The sequence below is a fragment of the Zonotrichia albicollis genome, chromosome 6 (genome assembly GCF_047830755.1).
Source record: "Zonotrichia albicollis isolate bZonAlb1 chromosome 6, bZonAlb1.hap1, whole genome shotgun sequence".
NCBI lineage: Eukaryota > Metazoa > Chordata > Aves > Passeriformes > Passerellidae > Zonotrichia > Zonotrichia albicollis.
The window spans coordinates 11,262,374-11,288,199 of NC_133824.1; the positions used below are offsets into that span (position 1 = coordinate 11,262,374).

Below are 25,826 nucleotides of genomic sequence, written 5' to 3' on the forward strand. Positions count from 1 at the left end.
CTTCTCTTTTGCTCTATGTTTGTCCTAAACTGTGGTGTAAACCATCTTTACAAATGCAAGAGTTTATATAGCCCTTTATTTTTTTAAGCTTTAAGGTATAAACCTCTGCACATTGTTGAATTGCCAGTGTAGTTCATCCTTTGACTTTAGTAAAAATACCTGTTAAACTTCTGGAATTTTATGTAGCTCTTATTTTCAGAAATGGACTCTTCCAGGGAGCTTGTAGAAAAGTCAGCACTATTTTATCTTTTTGCAGTTGATGACACCATTATTTAAAGATAAATGGCAGCACTTTTGTGAGAGTTCAGGTTCACAGAGACAGTGTTCCAAACAGAAATTAGGATTTATGACTTCTTAACATATGCTGAAATAACTAACTTAGTTTGTAAAGAGTGGGATATGATTTAACAAACATATGTGAACTAACTAACTTAGTTAGTGCTGAACTAACCCCACTGTCTTGTAAAGAGTGGGATAGCTCCTAGATGGAGTATCTACAGTGTTCTTCCAATATCTAACTCCTGCTTAAAATCTCAGCAGTATTGACTGCAGCTGTGCCTTGTGCTTTAGCTTTGTAAGACCATTTCTGTTACACATCAGTTGCTTAACTAGCTGCTTTAGTACAGTCTTCCTGTGAATTCATTTACATAACACAAAATACTTTAGGATCAACAGTTCTACATTCACTTAGGATAGCTATTACTAATAGAAGAAAATGAAAAACTGAAACAGTTCCCTTTTTAGAGATAAGCAGGCTGAGCACAGTAATCCACTAAGCTCTTTAAGTGACAAAATATTTATAAGAACGTTTTGTGTTCTCTTCTGTGAACTTCCCAACTTGTTCTTAAATTAGTACAACACATTCTCCTTAGAAGACAGAATCAAACAGGCCATGATTTTACTGTGAGGCTGTTACTAAAACTTTGCCAGAAACACTATTTGAATAAGAAAAAATATTTTTACTAGCAGACAGAAAAGGGAAACTCACAAACACTGTTTTAATGGTACCAGCTCTTTGCTTCCATCTTCTTGACTTACTTGTGTCATATCAAAGGCAAGCACTGCTTTCCACTGAGAGACTCTCCCAGTTCTACACTGGACTATTCTAGTTGTGGTAAGGTGGATACTTGTTTCAAAAAATGATAGCATTGTCACATGAACTCTGCTCTCTTCTTGCCATGTGAGCCTTGGATCCTGACGCTGAGTAATCTGAAGTGTGAAAAATCAGTCCTCAGCCTTGCAGATTTTGTGTTGGTTTACAATATAAACAGTAGTTATGGGCTCTAACTAATTAAAATGGTATGAATTTTATGGAATCTATGGAAGCTATGCTACACTGAGTTACATCAGCTGAGACACTTCTGTGAGTACTCAAATTTAGTTCACTTAAGGAGATGCTGTGACTCAGGTTTAGGATACTTGTCTATGGAGAAAGGGTAGTTCTAACTGCTTCATGCAACCTCAATATTTTATGTTTCGTCTGCATACTTTTCTGGTGTTTCCTGTTGAAATTCACTGTATTTATTACAATAATACTTTCAGGAGATTTAGAGAATAAATATACTGACATTCTACAAAAAATGTGACTTTTTCTGATACTGTCGCTCTTCTTTCTATTGTCACATAAAGTTCCTAATAGTCACATGAAATACATCTGGAGGTAAGAGAAAATATCCTTTTAAGTTTGATATTACTCCATCCTGGTTAATAAGTGTTGGGTACCATGAAGACCTTTTGATGGTCAAACTGAACAGCTATGCCACAAGGTGTTGCAAAAGAAACAAAAAAGGAATCAACCACAAAGGCTTTTGCCCTGATCCTGGATCCTTTCTAATCTATTTGGTGTCTGGAACCTCTAAATCATATATGAAATGAAATATTAACTGTAAGTATAAAGCAACTATAGATTTCTGTAGTTTATTGATTATCAAGTAAGCTGGAAGCTCTACCCTCCATGCAATGCTTCAGAGTTGTATTGCTTGCAGGAAAATACGACTGTAGTAAATGCCCAAGTCCTGAAATTATTCAGGATCATAAAATGGTTTCTGTTGGGAAAGAGCTGTGGCCCACCTCAGAATCAAGGTATAATCATGTTGTATGTTTAAATTTTAGAGAATGCAGTTACAGTGCCACTCTGATGGGATGTTGTAAATCTCTCTGCTTTAACTTCTAAGTGAAACAGCACAGACACATTGTGAATAAGTTCAGAGAATGAACCTAAAGTAGCTGTATTTTAACTGTAGTCTGATTTAGGTCTGATATGCAAAAAATTAATGTAGTTTCAACGAAATAACAGGCCAGTGGCAGCTGCACCATGGTAAGATTACACAGGAATTTGGTTTAAAATGAATCCAGCATCTTCAAATCCTACATGTGGTACCCTTATATCAGTGGATGCTGAGGAACCTGGCCTCATCTTGCTATTGGTAACACTAGCACCACAGGGTGGGGAAGTGTGATGATGGCACACCTGAAGTATTTGGAAGTGACTGAGCTTTGATTTACCTGCCTTGGTACCTTGACACAGTGGTTGGGCTGTTAAGTCCAGCTGGAGGTCAGAACTGGTTAGCTCTGATGTATTGTAGAGGTCACCTGGGCTTTGCAGTGTCTCAGTCCCAAGGTGAGAGGTCCACAGTTGTGCTTGGCATGTAACTTTGACCTCAGACATCTCACATACTCTGTCTGACACATGATTTATACTAAACTTTGTGAAGCTTCCAGGCTTTAAGGACATTTTCATGAGTGATGCTTTTGTGAATCCAGATAAATGGTATGGGCCACTTTATGTTAGAGCCAGATAGCACTGTGGTTAGCCAAACATTTTGCGTTTCTGTCAATTCCAGGTGATGATCAGTGTTCATTAGCAGTTCAATTTCTTAGTGCTATGAATACTGTTAGAATTATGATTTAAGTTTATAAATCACTGCCAGGGTCCTTCACCAAACACCACCATGTGTAATTTATATGCTAGCTGGTCAGAATTTCCATGTTCATTTTGCATAAATGGTTTTCTGCATATTTCTGAGCTTTTTGCACATGTAACTGGCCTGTCCAGTTCTAGAGGTAATGAGGTAATAGGTGAAGCTCTAGAGGTAATGGGCAAAGCAAACCCCTGAGGTGTCCATTGAGTATGCATAGACAAAGAAGACATGGAACTTTCCAGATGAGAAGAATCATATCTATGTAAAGAACATGATTTATGTAAAAGTCTAGAAAATATTATTTAAGATTTTTTAAATGTAAATCAAGGTCATACCTTAAGAGCTTTGATTTTGAATAAGGTTTTTTGTTTTTTGTTTCAGCGGCTGTTCCCCCACCTGTTCCCCCAGCAGTGAGGGCTCGTGAGCCTGAGACCAAAACTATCAGGCATTACCCACCTTCAAAAGTCGCCGTTTCCACCCAAACCACTGTTGTTGCTGCCATGGAAGACACTTCTCAAAGCCGGCACGCAGTCATGGATTGGAGAGCAGTGGTGGCCATCTTTATCGTGGTGGTAGTTTACTTGGTGGTGGGAGGGCTCGTCTTCCGTGCCCTGGAGCAGCCCTTTGAGAACAGGCAGAAGAGCAGCATCGCGTCAGAGAAGGCTGAGTTTCTTCGGGAGCACCTTTGTGTCTCCGAGCCAGAGCTGGAGAAACTCATTCAGGTAGGCCATGTGAAGAAGATGGTACTTCTTGGAAGTTAGGAGAAACAGCTCTTTATTGACCAGCTGAGTTGGTGGGGAGCAAAATTGTTCACAGAGACCTTGGAATGGGCAGTGTGAAGCAGGCTCTTTCCCAGTCATTTTAAGGTCTGAGAAGCAGAAAATAGGTGTCCAAAATGTTGTAAATATATATAACCACAGATTCATAGAATAAGCTTGCGTTGGAAGGAACCCATCAGGATCATGGAGTCAAACTCCTGACCCTATGCAGGAGACCCTGAGAGCATTATCCAAATGCTTCTTGAACTCTGTCAGGCTTGGGGCTGTGACCACTGCTCTGGGTGTCTTGGGCCAGTGCCCAACCACTGTCTGGGTGAAAAGCTTTCTCCTGATATCTCTCCTGACTCAGATTCAGGTCATTTCCTTGAGTCCTGTCACTGCTCATGAGAATGAAGAAATTGGTACTTGTATTCACTAGAATTATGAAAGGTGTGTGCAAAGAAAAGCAGAACCTAATATCTGGAAAAAAATTTGAGAGGTGATGGATTTGCAAGACTTATGCCCTCATATCTACAAATTTTCAAGTAGTCTTAAGTTCTTAATTCTTTCTTCAAAATTAAACACAGCAGCCAGGAGGGCACATAGAACATGACAGGTGGGATTTTTGAAATAAATATTCAGCCAAGAATTCTGAACTTACAGGTTTACTGTTGTAATTTTTAAATAAATTAAGGAGGATGAAGTATGCAAATCAAAAAATAACTGTCATTTAAAAGCTTTGGAATTTTTAGTCTGATGTAGTATGAAAAGTTTTAGAATCAATTTTGAAGGAAACAATTATCGAATATGCAAGGATAAGTGGAAAATATATTAACATGCAAGAAAGGTCTGTCAGGGATAGATTTATCTATCTTTAATTGATTAAAACTCTAGACAAGGAAAGTAAAATGGATCTTACAAGACTTCAGTAGAGTTTCTTTTGGAATTCCACGTAGAAGCCTATCAGTTAGCATGGATTTATGTAGTCCTGGAGAAAACAAAGATTAGATAAGAAATGCAACATACCTAAGGAATATATTCAAACTTCAGCCTCAGTATAGGTACATAGGTAGATCCCTTCCAGGTTGATTGGTTCTTAAAGTCCTTTGTGGCATAGTTAGAAATATTGAAGGAATGGACTTTGAAAGTTGTTACTTTTGATTAAACCAGAAAAAATATTGCTTGCCTTGGTCCTTAGAAAATGCTGTTGTGGAAAAGTGAATAAATGTCAATTTATAATGAGGATACTTAATCACTCTATAAGGGGTGGTGAGAATAAGTAGAGAGGTAGGGAGTATATTAAAAAGTTATTAAAGAATTAGTTATTAAAAGCTGTTTGCTAATGAGAAGCATCCTAATAATCCTAATTGAGAAATATCAGAGCATGAAAGGCAATTGAAGCAACTCTTTGTATGCTTGATAGGAATCTGCTTGGAAATAGAATTGTAGAGGGAGATAATAATTATTGGATTAGAATGATCTGTGAAGAGGAATTAATAGAGCTAGGCAAAAAAAGGACAAGAATTTTCTTTTCCTACCAAATTCCTATCCTTGATAACAAGTAGAGTAGATACATCTTTGATGGTCTCATCACTTGAGAGGGATATTACCCTTATCCTTGAAAAATATTTTTCTTCTTTCTACTTGGGATCGTTCTGGAAAAATTACAGAAACATGAACAGATGAAGCAGATAAAAACCTTTCTTCATGGAGAAACCAGAAACAGTCTGTTTTGCTCTTCTCTCTCCTCACCAGCTGCACTGGCTTCCAGCTATCTTGTTGCTTATGTAAGTGGAATTGATGAAGTGTACTTCAGACTGAGATGCAATTTGGTTTCACTCTCTTTGGGAGTGCAGGACTCAATTGTCCCAGTATCACCACAAATGCTGGGCTTCTGCTCTGGGATTTGCCTTCAGTCCCATGCAGATCATGTCACCCCACCATGTCTTTTTTCTTCCAGAAGGACTTTACTGTGTTGATACCAAAGGGGCTGAGAGTAAAACACACATCTATGCAAGGATGGAGAGAAAACCAGAAAACTGTGATCAAAAATACATGTTTTTAAAAACAAATAATATCAAGTAGTTTTATTTACTTCAGTAGTTTTGTCATTCTCTTCACTCCTACCTGTCTGTTTGCTTTAGCATTACTTGAACATCCAGAAAGACAATTTCTGCCCTTTGAGGTATTTCAAATTATTTCCTTCCCTGAAATGGGTGGCATTTCAAAAGAAAAAGTACAATAGGTTGGTAGTCATTCAGTAAAGAAGATTGGACGTTCAATTTATAAACTACACTGAAAAAATACTGTGTACTTGTGTACTGTGCTTATAGCTCCTCCAGAGAAGGAAAAAAGAGATGGGGAAAGGAGCAAGTGTGAAACAGCTTTGGGTACTCTGATGACCTCTCACTGTCAACAATATTTCAACTATAGAAGTAGCTGAAACTACAAGTTTAAAATATCTTAAATATGTGAGGTTTGTTAGCAAAGTGTTTAGCACTTTGGAAATTAGCTTTTTTCCTACTCTGAGATAACCTGAGGATGTCTCTCTTCAGGTCATTGCTGCAAAACCAATCTGAAGTTTCAGATGGGAAACTTGTAAAATTTCGTGGTCTGTGTGAACGGGGAGAGTCTTGCCAGTAATAGTATCATTGTTTAAATTTTGTGTCAGTTTCCATCTAGCACGATAGTTCTGTGTAGGTGGACTTGTGGTGGTAGTAGTAAGGCATCCTTTTCTCATGCATGAGCTGAAACTGGTTGTTTAAGTGCTGTTAGCTGCAGGCTGCCGGCTGCTTTGTTTTGCTGATCTCTTTTTGTCCTCCATCGCTGTATGCAAAATACAATGTATTAAAAGACAGCATTGGAATAGTTGGATATTTATAAATGAATGATGTCAGTGAAGATTTAAAGAAAAAATGAATTTTTTCTGGATGAGAGGGGAGTGTGAGAATCTCAAAGCTATCTAAGGCAACAGCATACTCCTTCACTTCAGGGGTTCGTGCTTGGCCCTGAAAGACTTGCTAAACTGTGCAAACTCAAGTGTGATTTGAGTGTAATTAGCTTGCTGACATTCACACACTCACGGGGAGGGCAGACAGCATTCTTTGGCAGAAGAAACCAGGGTACTGACAGTGTGTCATGGCCTATTTAAACGGGCAACCTGTCTGTTGTGTTGATTTATGCTGTTCTGCATAAACCAACAAATGATCTCTGCTTTCACACCACCTGTAATATGCCAGCAACTGGTACAGAAGCCCTTTCAAAGGGCTTTTGGACATCCATTCTCTATATCCCTGATTCTTGAGGTATGGACATGTGCTGAGGAACCCTGGCTTTCTGCCCACATGAAATGAAACTGGTCCAGCCTGGAGCTTGCTTGTGCTATAGTTTCACAATCAACTTAGCCTGGCATGTAGTAGCTCTACTTCTAAAAAAGGCTGTCCCATACTGATGTCTTTAGATGTAGCTGTCTCTGTTCTTGCCCATACACCTCTTCTCCCACTCCTTTCCCTTTTGTGAGGCAATGTGATGAATACCTAAAAGCTGGGAAGCAGATTAGCTAAAACTTGCCCAGGCTAAAAAAACAGTAGAGGAACATTTATGACCATGAAATGAGTTGGAAATACAGGCAAAAAATGAGTGAGAAAAATGGAAGTGGACGTAAGAATGTGGTAAATAAAGCATTGGTGGAAAGAGATTAATGAGGAGGAAAGTTTATCCTGAAGGCTAGGGGGAGAAGGTGTTAAATGGATGCTTAAAAGTCAGTGCTAAATCCATAAGAGAATGTGAAGTTTTAGAGAAGATTAAGAGATAACTCGTAGACATGACCAGGTAAGAAGTGGGGCAATGGCAAAATAGAATGGCTAAACTTGCTTTGCACATGGACAGTATAGGAAAAGGTGAAATAGAAAACCACCATGACAATTCATAAATCATATGGAAAAGAGAACTAATTAAAGAAATGCAGTAAGAAAAGTCAAATCTGTGTTGATAGGTGGAAACTCCATTTTGAACATGCCAAAGAAACAGAGGATGCAAGAAGTAGCACTTTGCTTCACTTGTTGAGCCCAGCAATAAGTTCACTGAAACTACCGAGGCTAAAGATTGGTGGCAGTATTTAGGAGGAGGAGCAAATAACAGAAAGAGAAATAGAAGGTCTGGCGGTAGGGTGAGCAGCTGATAACAGCAACATGAAGTGAGGCTGGACCAGAATGAGAGAAAAGCAGAGTTGGAAATTTTAGGAGGAAGAAAAAAAGAATCTTGGTTCCTCTGCAGTGGTTTTATGGAAATTAGACTTGGGAACATTTGGAAGGGAGAAAGGGAGACATTGCTGCTGCCGTTCAAGAGTGAGGTCTGAATTTCTCTATGATGAAGAAGACCTTGTATGAGATCTAAATGCAACTTGAAAATACCTGCTGAAGGGCATCTGAAAAGTCATCTTAGAGCAATTCAGGTGAGTATACTGGATGCTGATGAGAGATTTATTTCTGTACTTCGTAGGCTGATGTGTTCAGCTCTGTCTTCCTTCGGACTGTGAGGCTGCAATGAACAGTGAATGTGTATGTCCCCATGATACAATATGGTGCATTTTTAGAAATTCCCAACAAACATTCAGGAGGCTGATATGTCTGCCTGGTTTGATTCAGTATTATGTGGGACACAGGACAGTGACCAGGAAGCAGTGTAGCTACCTCAGCTTCTATCCAGAATACACTTCATTCAAGCACTGTCTGGGAGCCCGTGTATCATGTTGTATTTGTGGACATGAGATCATGTGTAGTGTGGCAACTGGGAAGCTTGAGCTGATCACAAAGTTTATTTATGATGTTTCCATAGATATCTTATTTGTTAATTTCAAACAGGGTATACATAGGCCATATTTATTTCTTTTGTTAGCATAAAATATAAATTACTTAATCAATTACTGATTGCCTTGGAATTTAAATTCTTGGCTGATTAGCTTCAGTTGATTTCACAAACACTATTTGTATTTACCACCTTTCTAGCTGCTTCTAACATAACTGTCCCCAATGAGGAATTTTTCCTTTGGCATTAGTGGCTGCAAGAACAATATTTATGGACGAATTTATGGTGTTGGTCCTTTACTTCCCAATTGCTTCGTATCTTTTGTCATTTGTTTATGCATTTTATCTTTCTTCTACCTTAATGGGTATTCAGTTCAGTCGTGTGTTCAACTTATGTGTACAGAAGAGGCTACTATACTATGAGCAAATATTAGAAACTTAAATTGAGGCTGTTTCCATGGTCCTAGAAGTTTCCCTTTGGAGCCTATACCAACTGGCATAGGATACAGTAAGGCATGCATGATGCTGATTCTTTGTGTTTTCTTTGCAGCATGCTGTTGAGGCTGAGGACTCAGGAGTCAATCCCGTTGGACATTTCTCTAACAAGAGCAGTCACTGGGACCTTGGAGGTGCCTTTTTCTTTGCTGGAACAGTCATCACTACTATAGGTATGTTTATTGTTTATTTTTTAAAAAGACACAGTCACACTGAGACATAGATAATGAAATAAATTTGAGGAAGGTAGGTAAAAAAGAAATAAAGTAGCTGAAGTGTATTTCTCTGTTAGCAGAAGAGAAATAGCATGTGTCAAGGGCACTGAGTCTTTGGGTAGGTGTCAGAAGCTGTCTACATAATTAGGGTAGAGTAGCAATGTTGAGCTGAAAACAGGTAAAACTCATGCAGGCTTTATAACTGTTCTTGATATAGATTGAAACAATCTACAAGCAATTGCTTGAGAACAAGCAATTCTTTTCATATCCTCCTCCTTTCCATAACTGGAAATATATTCTCATAACTACTACATCCTTTTAAAAATTCATACTTGCTTTCATACTAACAATTGAAAGGAATTACACAAATGATACATTGTATAAAAAAACCCCTTTTTTCTTTCTAGAATTCATGGCCTTGATTATGGACACATTTCTCTGTATTAAATGAAGGGTACACTAAACTGCTCCATTTACTTTTCTTGAACCCTTATTTTAACAAGATAATTATTCAGGCCCTTATCATCTCTCTCCCCATGCATTGTATCCAATTCTTTAGTATTGGATTTCTGAATGTTGGTCTTAGATATGCTAAGGGTTCTAATCTCTCCTCTGTAAGCCTGTTCCTCTCTTGAAGAATGTTCAACAAGCTTGGATTTCAGAAGATGGTCTGAAGAAAAAAGAAAATAAACCAACAGCATGGTTGATATAGTTAATCTGCAGACAATTATGCAGTAGTTTTATAATTTTAAGCTTGATTTCAGTGCAGTCATAACAATCAGATCAAGAGATCTAATTATTTGGAAATCACTGGCAAATTGCTGATTTTTCTTTGCATTTTCTATGAGTATTACTCTGCTTTCAATACTGTATAAATTGCTTCTCCACATTACAGCTGTGGTGCACACATTGGTGACTGTACAGACAAATAACTTGATAATCACATAACCCTTCAATAAAGTATGAGAATCTGACTAAATTCTGTAGACTTTTACAACAGGTAATACAATAAGAACAAAAAGCATCCTGTGGCAGTTGCAGACTTGCTGTGGTGGTCATTTCTAACAGTAGAGTTAGAGATGTCTTTGGCTCTGCCTTTTCTTTGTTGTCAGAGTGAGGGGGAAAGAGTGATTGTATAGAGTGTTTCTTTATATTAAGCTACATTATCAGGTATTTTTGATGGTAGCATAAAACCAGAGGGTGGCAAGAAAGAAAAGATTTCTGATTCATATGTAAGAAAACACCCTCCTTAATATTTGTTTGCTCAATAGACCCAAATGATAGGCTTTTAAATTACTCATTAAATAAATGCCACTATGTAGGCATAGTTCATGCAGGCATATTCATTGACATCTGCTATTTAAATAATTTTGAAAAGACCTTGTATTTTTGCCCATATTTATTGAAATTCTCTATGAATGAGATTTTTATAAATCTCATTCTGCATAAAATCTGTGTATTGTGTCAGGGCATGAACATGGTTTTGGTTTATGCACCAGAGGCCTGTTAGGCCTCCTCTTAGGCAGAAACTCAGATTACCTGGTCAACCTCAGTCCAGTGGCCCATGGAGCCTGGACTTTCTTGAAATTTTAGGAGACATCTGGGATGATAGATGCAGTCTGAAAAGGACAGTATGTTATGGGACATGCATTATTGTGTGTCAGCATAGTTCTTTCAGCATCCCATGATATCTGGTGCCAGTGATGCCAATCCAGCAGGAATAGGACTTGATATTTTCATAGATTTCATCCTCTCTGGATGCTTTATTGACGCCTTAAGATTTAGCTTTCATATTTTCCAGATTCTTTAGTATGTAACTCTGAACTTCATATAAAGTGCTAGCAAGTTCCCTTCACAATTCAGTCAGGCAAAACAATCCTTTTCCAGCCTGAGAACCAAGGACACCATTGCAGCTTCAGGCCCAAAAAATATAAACAACAGTGAATTGAGGAGAGCAGTTTGGAAAGGTAGGACCTCATAACCTGAAGCTGTAATTGGACAATTAACCCCAGTATTAAATGGACCAAAACTTATAAAAGTGTGAAAACTCCTGGCGCAGGGTCCATCTTGGGTGTAGCCATGGCCAGGCTCTTGTACTGCCCAAGGTGTATCCTTTGAAGGCCTTTTAATAAATACTTTATTCCTTTAACATGGTCTAGCCTCTGTTCTAGGTAGCCTCTCAAGGCATCATTATTGCATGAGTGGTTTGTGATTATATGGTAATTTTTAAGTAATTATGTATAGTGAAAATCAAAATCTCTATGACATTTCAATTAAAATAGCCGATCTTAAATTAAAAAGGGGCAAATATGACTGTCACAATTCTTGGGGTTTTTTTCTCTTTAGCATTTTAACAGAAATACCATGTCTACTGAAGTCATTATGCTTTATTGAGAAGAGTTCAAGGGCAGATTTGTGTGGTGTGGGTACAGTTTGGAGGCTGCAGTGTAATTAGTCAGTATGATGAGGGGCTGAGTAAAGTATGAGCTAACCACTGAAAATGAGCCTTGTCCACTGAAAATGAGCCTTTTCAGGTGAATCACACTCCTGTCAGGAAACCAGTGGCACAGGCCAAGAGGATCAACAGCATGCAGGCACCAGGCCAGCATGGAGGGATTTTTGTGCTGTGGCATCAACTAGGTCAATTAAGCAAACACCAATTTTAGAAAGACAGAATGTCCAGAAAATATGGGTAGCTAAGGCTTCAAGAAAAATGGAATAACAGAGGGTGGCTTACCCAGGAAATGACATCATGCCATTGAAAGTCTATGAATAGGAATTATAGATGAAACAAAGGTATGCCTGCAGGAAGACCAGGTTTTTAAAACGGATTAGTTTGTTTTCTAAAAAGCCATGTATAAGTTCTGAGAGTCTGACAGTTGTTTTTCTCCTCAGGGTATGGGAAGATTGCCCCAAGAACTGTTGGTGGCAAGGTTTTCTGCATCTTGTATGCCCTATTTGGGATTCCACTGTTTGGCTTCTTGCTAGCTGGGATTGGAGACCAGCTTGGAACCATCTTTGGGAAAAGTATTGCAAAGGTGGAAACAGTTTTCAGAGTAAGTTCACCGACAGTTTTTTGCTTGTGTTGCCTGCTCTTAATTTTGTTGCTATTACCTGCAGCATTTTTTACATGTTGGACACCATGAAACATGTTGAGATGATAGTTAAAATCTGTAAGGATCTCTGTAGTCAGTGGAGAGAAACAGATTTCTCTAGACGATGATTCAGGGGTTATAGGTCAGACTCTGAATCTCCTTATTGAGCGTGTTGCAGGAGAATGTATCTCCTAAGTTAGTTTCCTTACAGGGAATTGTTATAAAACAGTCTTCAAAACACTGCAAGAGCTTTAGATATATACATCTATTCACTGAAAATGGAAAGAAGGTAATTGTTCCCTTAAGGAACAGGGATGTGGTCCTGATTGTGTTACTGATACAGCCAAAAAGAAAAGCAGGAAAGCAGGGTTGCTGTTGTGAATGTAGACCTGGGAAGAGAGATGGTTGAGTGATGTGCCTTCACTGCAAAGCAACAGATGTGTTGGTGTAGATCTGCAGCTCTACCACAAAAACTGCTGCAATACCACTGGCTGAAATCATGATCATTCTCTGCCCTGCCTACCAGGAAGACATCCTACATTAAATTTTTGTGTAGACTTTCTCATGTATAATTTCCCTTTATTTTGCCAGTACCCTCTGGTTTTGAGTCTGAATTGCTGTAAGCAGTTCTTTTGCAAGCAGTGCCACAGACCTGGCAAATGCTGTTTTGCTAACTTGCTAATGGTTGACTTCAGGGGTTCTCTCTTTGAGGCAGAACTTCTAGAGGTGACCTGTGTGATACATCCCTTGGAAGTGGCATAATTGAAGGTAAGTCTTTCCAGGGATGGAGTGGATGAGAAGCTGCCCAAGCTGGTTAGTTTAATAGACATCTAAAGCATTCCCACAGATGAGAACAAATTGGTTGTAACTGTTTTTGGAAGGAAGTAATTAAGTATTAGACTGAAGAATGAGCACTTTCCATTTTGATTAAATGACTTTTAGGTGTCCCAGACCAGACATAAATAGTGTATCAGAATAAATGTAGAAAAGTGACTAGTGATTATCGGTGAGTAAGCATGTACATGCCTGTCTGGAGAGCACTTCAAAAGGCTTATATTTTCATTTAATGAAAAGAATCTTATTGAAAAGTGTCTCAGTTCAGTTTGTTGCAAACACAACTAAGATCCCTAATTAATTTTTTTGTCTACCTTTTTATTACACCTGCTTCACTTCAGTGGAATCTCTGAACATTCCAGCCTGCTTCTGCCCAAGAAAAATTACAATCTTGAAGTCATGATATGGATTGAGTGTCAGAAAATCTTTGATTAATTGTCAGCTGAGTGTTGTATTTCTGAGTGACATGGACAAGACATTAAACTGTTGGTATGATAGTTTATGATTAAAATAACCAGAGAATCACAGAATAACTGGGGCTAGAAGGGATGTCTTGAGATCATCTACTCCAGCCTCCCTGCTGAAGCATAATCCGTACTCAAAGTATTTTAAGATTCACAGATGATTGCTGATAGTAATGTTTCATCCAGAATATACCCATTTGGCACACAATGTGAGTTCCTTTGGTATTCAAAGTTTTCCTTAATTTTCTTGAGTCAATGCAGTTGCTTGTTGCTTATAGCTGTCCAAAGTATTTGTTTTCCTCCTTGGTATTTTGTCAGCTTCAAAGGAATTTGGAGATTGTGGTCTTCTTGTTTAGCCAAGATGTGTGTTTATTCCTTTTATGTTGATTGTCATAAATCCATTACGTTCCTTTACATCTATTATTTTATGATTTGGTGAACAGGGCTATACATAGTTTCCTTCATTAATCTTACTGATGAGTTTCAGCTATTTCAAATATTTCTGATAGAGTTTAGAATTTACATGCATCTCAGTAAATAGTCTTAATAGCAGTGGTTTCATTTCAGGTGATTATTTAACATTTGGCATATGCAGAATATAAAAATCATTATAATTTCAGTAATTGTTTCCTTTGTTATCAAATTATATTTACATTGTTAGGCTTCATAAATGTTTGTACCTAATCAGATGAAACCTCAAGTAGAGTAAGAGTTCTTGATTTAATGCTGAGCACTGAGCAAATTTTAACTCAATGTGTAACACTTGTTTCTAATTTTATAACTGTCTCCTTAATGTTTGTGGGTGTAAAACCACCTGTTACCACCTGTAAAGAGAGGACATAAGAATTAGGAGAGTAGTTATTCAAGAAACTAAAAGGAGCAAATATAGGCTAAAAAGACACTGAAAAACATAATAACATGTTGAGTGGTGTGCTTGACAAATCTGGAAGTAGCTGAGCAGTCACTGAGTGCATCAGCGCTCTAGAGAGAGTACAAACTATCTATCTGTATTATTTGTCCTCACAGGCAATTTGGGACAGTCCAGTTTCTTGTGGAAAGAATGGGAAGAAAGAGTGTGTATAATGCATCAAATTTCCATGTTCATCTGCCTTAGCACTCTGCTTCTGTATGCATCCAGTTGCCTCTGTTTATGGCCTTCACTCTTAGGAATGTTGCAGGGCTGATGTCAGGGCAGTGAGAGTTCTGGAAATCCTTACAACTATGTCATTGCCTGAACAGGTTGAAGGGACTTGAGGGCAGCTTGATCTTGCATTGTGGTTAGGGTCATTTTTGAAGCTAGGTAGGATGCAGTGTGCACACACCGGCACGTGGGAAGGACAGGAAGAATTTTCTGTTGTCACTGCAGTCCTTCCACCAAAAGCATTTCCTTAACAGGTTTCTAGCTCCATCCAACAGTGTATCTGTGAGAATGGTGCCCATGCCACACTAGGGACGGCTTGCCTATGGCATTCCTCAGCATATCTGCAAAGATGAAAGGAGGATTCCTCCCAGAGGACTTGTGCTAGTGCATTTCTGCTGCCTCTGACATGACCTGTGCAGAGCTTCACAAACCTTACCTTAATTAACACCACAAATTAGACCTTAGGAATACCACATTTAGCTACTGCAGTAATCAGCATTCTGTGGGAATTTTAAGAACAATCTGAACTACATAAAGTGAGAAAGAGATCTGCTCTTATCAAGTACACACTACCCCAACAGTATTGACAGAATATTTCAGCAGAGGAGCTGGGCACATGCCAACACTCATCTTCTAATCCAAAACGTTACCATTATTTCAGTGTGTAACTAGCCAGGAAAACAACTACTCATTTATGAGGAGGTAGGGCTGGAGGTACTTCATTGCAAAATAATGCTTTGTAAAAAATAGGATTTTTCATGTACCATTTTAGGAATCGGAGGCACTGGCAGGATGACGCTATCCCAAACACCATGCATTGAATAGTTAATGCCATCTGTCCTACTGGAATGGTTATATTTGTTGCAAGTAAATAAGCATCAGCCAGGTCAGAGATGTAAACCAAAGCCTCCCCCACAAAAACCCTGTCTTCTCAGCTCCTGGTTATTTCTGTATATTCCATATTCAATAATCTAGGGCAGAACCTGAGTCCCAGTCTGTTTTTACATGCATGCAAGTGTGATTCCCCAGAAAATGAATATGTACAAGGCCATACACAACAGAAATGAAATATGCATTTCAAGGTGACATAATGCCATAAAAGTTGCATTTTTATCTTTCACAGGTTGTTCATAAGATCCCTCATGTATGTATGTTTCTATAATAAACAGTAGAACAAAGCCCCATTCTCTTGGCATGCTCTGTACACACAGTGTCTGCAAGCATCTAAAGATAGAAAGCACTCCATAGGCAGAGTACTCTGTCACAGAACACAGCAGCTGCCATTATCATGAGTTAAATATAGGCCAATTCAGATTGTCTTTTTTCAAACCTTGAACGAGTGTTTAGACTCTCACCAGAAGTAGACAGGTTTAGCATAACCCAAATGATCTTCACTTATCTTGTAGTTTAGTACAAATGCAGGAATTCAGCGGGGGCACAATGAGTTTCTGAGAGCACTCCAGGATTTTCTGGCTTCTGAGGTGAGGCCACTGTGAGCAGATCCTGGGCTTGGTTGCTGTTTCACTCCTCTGGTTTCCAGCAGGACACAGAGGACAGGTCTGGCAGCACAGCTGGTAGACTGTGAATTGCACAACTGGGATGTGAGCAAGCAGCCAGAGACATGAGTGGTGGCAAGGCTGCACCCTGACAGAACACTGCTTTGTGCAGAAAGGCAATGCCTCTTGTGCTGCACTGAACCAGGGACTTGTCACAACACACACTTCTGCTGCTTCACTTTCAGGTTTTCAGCTCAGAGAACAGGTTTTGCTCTAGTTTTCAGACACATGCTATGAAAGTGATCTACAGTTAATATTTTTCTGAAAGATAACAGTACACATCACCTAATCTTGGTATTGTCCTAGGAAAAGTACCTCTTAATTGGCAGATAGGGATGGGGCTGGTGTAGTCACATTGAATTGGCGGAAAAATTTCTTTTAGCACCTGTCAAAGCTCTACTTTTCCTAAACTTTGTTGTTTGTCTTTCTGAATACATCTGATCAACTCTAGCTACTATTTCACTTAAAGATTCAAGTTCTTTTTAGAGATTTTTGGTTCTCTGATCTCTTACTACAAAAGTGACAGGATTTCCTTCCCTGAAAGTGAATGGAAAACACAATCTGGGGAAAAAACTTAGTGTAAGATGGTAACTGTGTAGAGGAGCAGCACTTAAAAATGCAGTCTTTCTTCATAGTCTCCCCTCTGTTCATGGATTTGCTCTGTTGAAGACAATCTCTTTTTTTTGTTTAATTACATCACGTTACTAGCCAGCATCACTGTGTTATTAGCTGCTAAAAATCACTGAGCGTATTAATACTTTATACTTTATTTTTTTAATATAGTGTTATTCACTGCTAATTTCTGTAAAGAAAAATAAAATTTAAAAATTATATAATTTATATATGAAGTTTTTATATAATATGTATAAAATTATATATTTTTAATCAAATAAGTTCCACAGAGTAACTGTCTGATGCAGTGATCTATCTGCCATCTGCTGGCATCCTGTCTGAACAGAGCTGTCAGGACAGGGTGTGAAATTCAACCTACTGTTGCAAATTCACATTATTATTCTAAAATTATACAAGGTTTATGAGCTGAAAGTTCAGGGTTCAGACCTCAGACTAACAATTTGCTAAGTCATTTCCACCAAAAAAGGCAAAGAAATAAAAAAAAAAATCAGTGATTAGAAAGGCAATTAACAAACCCAGAACAAATGCATGTAAACAATCTCAGCTCATGATCTGTTCTTTTGCCTGTCACACCTTAAAGGTCCTTCTAAGAGTCCCATTTCCTGAGCAGGGTTAAAATAGGGGTGCTTGAAGGCTTGATGGTGAGGGTTGTGTCTTCAGGTGGTGATTCCTCATCAACCAGAGCCAAATTTGTCTCTGAATTCTGTTTTAGGTTAAACCACTGTCTTCCATATGTTGGGTTTATTCTTTGGATCACATACTGCTTCCATCATATCTGAGCTGCAGAAAAGTATCTTTTTCTGCACAGACCTAAGATAGTAAGCTAGTACTAAAAAATCAAGTGGAACACTATGAATCCCAGATTTTGATATTTTAGGCCCTCTAACTTGGTATTTAATTTGCTTAGTGATGCTTACAGCTATTCCATTTCAAGGGATGGAACTTCAGTGTAGCAGACATTTTGCTAATTTTGTTCTTATCCTCTGGTCATTGATGGTGAGTATGTTATACCAGGAATGGCAAGATCAGATCCATTCAAGTACAGGGAAGCTATGTGGAACAATCTTTATTAACCCATTTTTGCACTCTTTGGATGGGGGAATATAGGTACAACTCAGACATGAGTTGAAGGAGGGAAGAGAGGAGCAACACATTACAAATTTGGCCTCTGTAAAATTGCTGAAGTCTATGCCATCAACTGTTGTCCTTTGTCTGCTCCAGTGTTTGAGAGAACCCTATGTATACATGGATTCTTCTTATTCAGTTTGGTTTTTTGCTTCTTTTTTTTTTTTCCCTTGGGCTGAATACAGCTCAGCCATAACAAAGGTTTAGGATAATAATTTTTAATTTTGTAATAAGCAACATGCATAAATTAGTGGGTCCATATCAGAAATCCCTCTATGTGCTTTCTAGTGAGAGAAATAAGATTGGAAAAGGGTGTATAAAGTCTAGAAAATGTCTGAGCCAGTGTTTCTGTATTTTCATGACAGTACTCACATTATAACTGCAGCAAGATCCCTGCAGAGATTTACAAAAATGACATTAGAGAAAGCTACTGCTCTGTGAGAAGCTTGTTGCATATTCCATCTGGGTCTAGACAAACAACCTACAGAAATGTTGTTTTATGGAGAAAACTGATGTTAAAAATAACATAAATCCTTCTTTACTCTGACCTGTGTCTTGTATGAGTTCAGGTTTGTGTCTCCCAAGTTTAATAATAAATGTGACTGTTTACAGCTTTTAATATGTCTCTCCTCTGGTACTGAGTACAGTTACAAAGCAGAGGATGGATTCTGCACCTTTTTGTGCAGCCATAGCAGCATTCTTTATAAAACATGAGAACTAAAATAACACTCAGGCACCAAGAGCTTAGAATGTAGGGGAAGCCCATATCTGGTAGAATGGTTCAACCTCCTTTACGTAATCCATGTAATGAGTTATCTGAAATCTCATCTATATTTTAATATATATTATAATTCTGCTGTTTGTTTTCAAGGAGTGTTGTCTTCTTCACTGCTGTGGTGAGTAGGTCCTGGCTGGCAGCAAGCACCCACACAGCCATTGGCTCACTCGCCTTCAATGATGGAAAGAACATGGGAAGAACAATGGAATGTTCTCTAAATAACCTCATGGGTCAAAATAAAGACAGCAAAGTCACTTACCATGGACTCTCACAGCAAAACAAACTTGACTGTTGAACTTTAAATTAATTTATTGACAATTAGCATAAAAAAATTAATTACTGAGTTGAGTGTTTGGAAACAGAATCCCCACAAACACTCAAAATGCTTCCCCATTTTTCAAGCTCAGCTTCACTCCAGACACCTCTCCTCCACCCATGTTGTTTATGTGGGTCACCTTCAGTCACTCTGGTGCAGCAGCCAATGGCAGGGGTCAGAACCCAGTGGTTTCTCTGCTGTTCTGAACTCTTTTCCTCTGTTCCTTTGCTGGTCCTCCATGGGTTGCAGAGCCTGCAGTACCAGCCTTGTCATGGAAAAGCTCCCACTCACCTGCCCTTATTATTCCCTTGTTCTCTCCCTTGTCTTCTACCTGTCCAGCATTCCTGCCCTTTCTGAAACACACTTTCCCAGAGGTGCCACCATGTCATCTCAGTGACTCAGCTGTGCCCTGAGGTGGGTCTGTGTGGTGGTTTGACCAGGAAGGAGTGGGAATTCTGGGAAGCTGTGGTCAAACCAATGAAGGTTTTGGATTTGAGACTGGCACCTGGTGTAGCCAGTGGGGTTTGGACACACCTCCGAGAATACACAGGGGTTAAAAAGCAGGGCACTGCCCTTGGCACTCTCTCTTGGGACGTGGCGGCGAAGAGGTCAGATCTCTTCCCCGTCCAGCCCGCTGCTGCTGGGCGGGGGAGGGGCAGCCATGTGGTAGGCCCTGGGCCTGGACAGAGATGGGAGGTGAGGGGGCTTCGAGGATGGAAGGGTGGAAGATCCCAGGGAGTCAGCCCTCGGGCAGCCATTCCCCCCCCCAGGAGAGAGAGAGAGAGAGAGAGAGAGAGAGCCGGCGACACCGAATGTGATAGCAGCCGGCCCAGGAGGAGAAGGGGGGAGGAAGAGTGCCCGGCCGGAGCGGCAGCGTGTGGGCAGCGTGTGTGGGAGTGCCGCTCCGGGACAGACAGAGACTGAAAATTTTAACCCCTTTCTTTCATGATTGGGGCCTTGCAAAAATGCTAATCCTCCTCGAAGCTGAATAAGAAGGGAGATAAGAGATGAGATGAGACAAGGACCTGGCCCGAAGAACGTGGAGATGATTGAATGGGAAGAGATGATTTGGAGTGGCCTTTTGGCTGGACTTTTCTTGTGGCCATGGACTCAGTTGTTCCTGTGACACAGAGACTGCATTTAGGGGGAAGCAGTGGCTCAAAACCAGGAGGGTTCTTCGTGAGGACCCCCCCGGCCCCAGGGGGTTGGAAAAATATGGGGGGGACAGATGTCCCAAAGCAGAGACTGTGCCTTTTTGGAGTGAGACAAGGCATCCTTGAAAGACAACCCTAAAAGCAGCTCTGGTCCATGCGTCAGTGGTGAGAGCACTGGGCATGGAAGGAAGATGTCACAAGCGGCAAAAGGACTTTTTCCGGGCGGTGCCGAAGTGACAGGGAAGCACACGAGGTTTCAGTGTGTTTCCAGGGGAAGCCTATGGAACAAGAAGGACTCCTTTCCTCTTCATGAACTGCAGTTTGAGTATACTAAAGTGTGGGGCCAAGGCTGGGCAGTTGATGATTTGGGAGAATGTATCGGATTGGGAAAGTCAGGTAGTGGGGAGGGGGAAAGTGGTTTTTGTAAGGTTTTCAATTTTTTTTCTTTTCCTTATAGTCTTTCCCTATTTTCCTGTAGTTTAGGTAATAAAGTGTTCTTTATGTTTAAGCTAAAGCCTGTTTTGCTTATTCCTGGTCACATCTCACAGCAGACACCAGGATGAGGGCATTTTCATGGGGGGCACTGGCTCTGTGCCAGGCTCAACCATGACAGTCTGTTGGAGCTGACTGGAGCCAGCAATGTCAGAGAAGAGAGAAGAACAAAATATTGTTATATTTTTCTTAGGTGCTACGTCCAAGTCAGCGATATTTAAAATGCATTTAGTTTCAGTCTCATTTTGAACATGAAGGAGCTTGGACAAGTTACAATGAAACCCACAGTGACTGTTTCAGGCAGCAAAGAGCTTGATGTGACCAAATCACTGATGACCAAGGCAGTGCTGTGCCAGTCTTTCCATATAGCCTGTTGAGAAGGGCATCACACCTCACTGTGTGTGCCAGGCTGTGGACCAGGACTGGCTTGCATTTGGCTAAGCTGAAAGACAAGCAGTGTGAACTGTGACTGCCTGCACAATCCACAATAGCTTTGCAAACATATTTTGACTAAGGACATATCAAATGTCTGTGAGCTGATATATGTGATATTCTGGTTTATGGCTTTGGTACAAAGACTGTCATTCCTAGTGTTAAAATATTTTGGTCTAGAGAAAGTGATTTAGAAGACAAGCTGTTTAATTAGTGCATGGGCAGAGACAATCTGTTCTGAGAATAATTGGCAGCATGGGGAAGGGCAAAAAGTTAGGAGTAAGTGAAGGGAACAAAAGAAATACTAAAGGAAAGTGTTTTGTTCGAAATATGTTTTCTCTGCTCCAAAATGCAGAGCCTTTTGGAGAGATGAGGACAGCATTTTCCATGCAGGTATATTACATTATCTCTACAAATATGCCAATGGTCATCTAGTAAAAAGGTAGCCAGCTTGCCTGGAGCCTTGGGGAGATTTGTCAGGAATTCAGAAAAGGAAAAGTTTGGAAGACAGAAAAACCATCTGAGCTCACTGTGAAGCAGCAAGTGTTCCAGTGCTATTTCTGGTTTAGTAGTACTGTATACTGGAGGAGCTTTCTATGAAATGATGGGTGACACTACAGAATCTTGGAATAAACTTATATGAAATATGCTGTTCATGGAAATATATATATGTTCTCCATATTTAGCATTTAGTCTACTCTGATAAATGACTATAGCTTCTTTTGACCCCCAACTTAATGCCTCCTGCTCCTCTTGCATAGGAATATATATCAACTGTGTGGTCTCAGTTTGCAAACTTAAAAACACTGTTTGGTGCTTTTATTGTCAACCCTCAGGTCAGAAAAATTGTGCCTCAGTTAATTCAGCTGAAGAAAGCAGAAAATATAAAATAATCCACTACATTGGCTTTGATCTATTGGTCCAGAGAGAGAAAAAAGAAAGTAAAAAACTCCAGGTTTATTTTAGCTCCTGAAATGATTAGGTAAGACCAAAACTACTAAAACTGCTGTATATATAATACAAAATGATGAAAAAGGGAAGCTGCAGTTGTTGATGGAAAAGATGGATAACAACTAAATTCCACTGATAAGGGTGTGTTCATTACTCTGTCTGTCTTTATCCCTCTTGGCACTACAGCAGATTGACAGGAGGTTGTTAGAATTCATGTAAGCAAGTAATGTATGTAAAGTATTTAATGTAAGCATCAGTAAAGTTTGGCCAGTTTAGCACTTAGCCACCTCAAGAATAAAATCAGCACTGTCTGTGGAAAATGGGAATGACCCTGATGGGTCCACAGAAAACTCTCAGTTCTTAGATCTTAGATTACTTCTTTGATGTTTTCCAGATTAGTTCTAGGTGGATTTAAATTGGTCTCATTAGCCAGCACTAATTTATTTATATTTGAGGAATGTCTTACAAATTATCTGCTTCATCACTGTGGAAAGAACTTGTGGGTAAACAAACTTAAAAAGAAAAAGAGTTGAAAACATCTCTTGTAAAGGTGTTTTAATTTTACCAAAACAACTATAAGATAAGCTACCTTTCCTGGAGGAAGAGGTTTGTTGTTTTTTCTTTCAGACACTTATAAAAAATTCTGTATTCATGCCACAAGATGGGTTCAGATGATTTCTTAGCCTGGCAGAAGTTGCTCAGCTATTTGGCAATGTTTTGCTCCAAGCTGAAAATACTGTATAAAAGAGAAATTTGTGTGAACTTATTCAGACTTCTCAACCCTTAATGTAATAAAATGTGATTATTTATTTATTTATTGTAATAATGACTTGGTGTAACACTGCAGTGGATTGAATTTTTGTAGTACGTCATTATTACAATGTACATATTTCATTACAATTCAGTACAATTATGCCTTAGCATTTTTATTAATCTGTAGCAGTTAGACTCTACTGTGAAGTTAGTCTGAACGCATGCCTAATTGTAAAACGACCCTCCTTTTCATGTCAGTCCTGCATTTCATGTGTTATTGTTCATTAAGTAATTCTTTTTCTGAGTCTGCTTTTGTGCTCTTTTCAGCAGCTCTAAAAATGCTGTGCCTGATTCACCATTACTTTCTACCTTCATTTGTACCCTCAGCTGCTCTGCTTTTGTGTCAGTGACAAAGGTGCACAATAACCATGAGTCAGGCCTTTTACAGATCCTTTCATTAACATTGTTACCATTTTTACTTAAAAAAACCCAAAAACCTTTGGCTGAGTTTATGGCTCACAGACAAGGGGATGTCCTGAACATTTGTTACTAATTTGAAGGCCATTCTTTTCATTCCTGCCTCTCTCATGAGACAATTCTGACACATACTGAAGTGCATTTTAATTTTTGCTGTGTGGGGACAGGGGAAGAATTATTATGCACTACTTTGATGCCAGGCAGCTCCAAATTACTTTTTGTTCAAGGATGTCCAAGAGGCACTTGTCTCTTAACTTCCACAAGGCAAGGTTTCTGACATTTCATTTTTACATTTCAGGAAACTGAAGCATTTAGTAGAAGTAAACAAGTCACCTTGGTCAAACTAGAAATTAAACCTCAATTTGGTTAAATCCTTATTCTCAATGAAAAAAGGCAGGGGTGCCAATGTAGGACACTATGTAACACCCATGTGATCTGTTCTTTTCCTTTCACTACTCATTGAAAAAAATCTGAAATCCTGCCATTGTGAGGGTGTGTCCATACCTCTTAAAGAAGATAGATTGTCCTTTGGTATTTTAGCAAAATACTCAAAATGGCTCTTTGGAAAAAGAGGCAATAAGGATTTAATTCAGATTTTTTTTTTTTTTTTGCTTTTCCCCTTGGTACTTGGCAGTTTCTTCCATGTCTTATATTTGGCATTATATTACTAATCTTATTGAACTATTTCTATTCATCCAGACACAGAAAATAAAAAAAACCACCCAAATGAAATATTAAGCGTAGGGATCATATTAAACAGTTTCAGAACTAAAAGTATGAAATATATTTATGCTACCCGGTTCTGAATGCATCCCAGATCAGAGGAGTACTTAACGAGGGTCTGACACTGCATCTCTAAAAGAAATGCTCCCATTTTAGGGTAGCACAGTATTGCTCACAAGCTGGTTAGATATTAACCAGTTCAGACAATATCCCTTCTGTATATTACAAAGATAACTTCTGAGATCTTATTTCCTGTCTAGGCAGTGCCTTAATCTGAAATGAAATCTCATTCCTGGGTTAAGCGAGATGCTTTATTTGAAAAACTAATTTGGAAATATGACTTACAGTGACCTCCACATTGCTTTTTCAGAATAAATAGAGAATTTACACTACCACTGAAATGAATCCACAGTAAGGTTTCTAGTAATTTACAGGTTTCTCATGAAACTTTATTGGGTGCTGCGTTTATTCACAGCAGAGAAAATCTGAAATAAATCTGTCAGAGTCAATTGTGTTAATCCAGGCTTGCATCAATATTAACAGAAACAAAATCTAAGTGTATATTAAAGAAATTGAGAGTTTATATGATTTAGGAGCATAAAATATTACAATTACACTTGCTATATTTGAATTCAGTTTATAGAAGCCAGTTACACATACTCTTTATTCAAGAGCTTCCCAGTGTGGATTTACATAGGTAATTTTATCTCAGGCTGTTTGGTATTTGACATAAATCCTTTTTTTCTGGAGTAAACCAATAATACAGTTTTCTATTTTTGAAAAGGAGATTTAACCTTCATATTTGTGAATGAAAGCTGGAAAACCTGAGTCTAGAAAACCCAAAGCATGAATTATTTCTACATAAATATGCAACTTTTCAATGAGGGAAAAGGGGTTTATTTTCATTTTAACGTTGGTCCTGTTTGTTGAATGCTTGGTGCTGGTGAGGCAATGTGGGTGTACACATACTTGTATGTGCACTTTTTCTTAGGCATTGAACCTGATATGGAGTATATTGATGCCTTTCTGAAGCTTAGGAATGTTTTTCCAGGTGGTGTTTGTGGTAGATTAGTCACTTCCTCGTGCATAAAAAATGGGAATCATGATAAACTGGGGCCAGACATGGGAGTTTACTACTGCACAGGACTCTCACTAACAGGGAGAGAGGGTTGTATTCCATCCAACAAGCTCACAAAAGACAGAAAGAGACATACCAGGTGACACCAGCATAATCAGTGTGTCATTCACAAAGAATGCAGCTCCAGAAATCCACTCAAACTTTTTTTTTTCCTGTTATTTCTTTTTTCTAGAATAAACAAGTGAGTCAAACAAAGATCCGGGTGATCTCCACCATCGCATTCGTCCTGGCAGGCTGCATTGTCTTTGTGACCATTCCTGCAGTTATCTTCAAACACATCGAGGGATGGACAGCCTTGGAGTCCATTTACTTTGTAGTTGTCACTCTGACCACTATTGGCTTCGGTGACTTTGTAGCAGGTGAGAAGCTTTGAGCCAAGGTGCTCTGCACAAGGGCCTTGGCTCTTAGAATTTGCTTTCTGGTATAGAGAGGAGGCTCTTCACAATGTGTTATGTTCCAGTGAAACCATGCCGGGTGTTTCTGTTGGGATTACTGTGCAGTACAACACCAGGCTTATGAATATTCTGTAAGCTAAGCAATCTATTGGTTAAACTATACTATCAACTCTTC

The 25,826-nt window shown here is 39.1% G+C and overlaps 1 protein-coding gene across 3 annotated transcripts in view; it reads left to right on the plus strand.

Moving 5' to 3' along the window:
- The window catches only part of KCNK10 (potassium two pore domain channel subfamily K member 10), a 55,277-nt gene that overhangs the window by 21,082 nt on the left and 8,369 nt on the right, over positions 1 to 25,826 (plus strand). For all 3 annotated transcript variants that reach the window (XM_014264535.3, XM_005483143.4, XM_026791178.2), the window contains 4 exons: positions 3,303 to 3,643; positions 9,035 to 9,152; positions 12,090 to 12,250; positions 25,429 to 25,615. In XM_014264535.3, the coding sequence (XP_014120010.2) occupies positions 3,303 to 3,643; positions 9,035 to 9,152; positions 12,090 to 12,250; positions 25,429 to 25,615 (807 nt within the window). The remainder of the gene's footprint in view (positions 1 to 3,302; positions 3,644 to 9,034; positions 9,153 to 12,089; positions 12,251 to 25,428; positions 25,616 to 25,826) is intronic.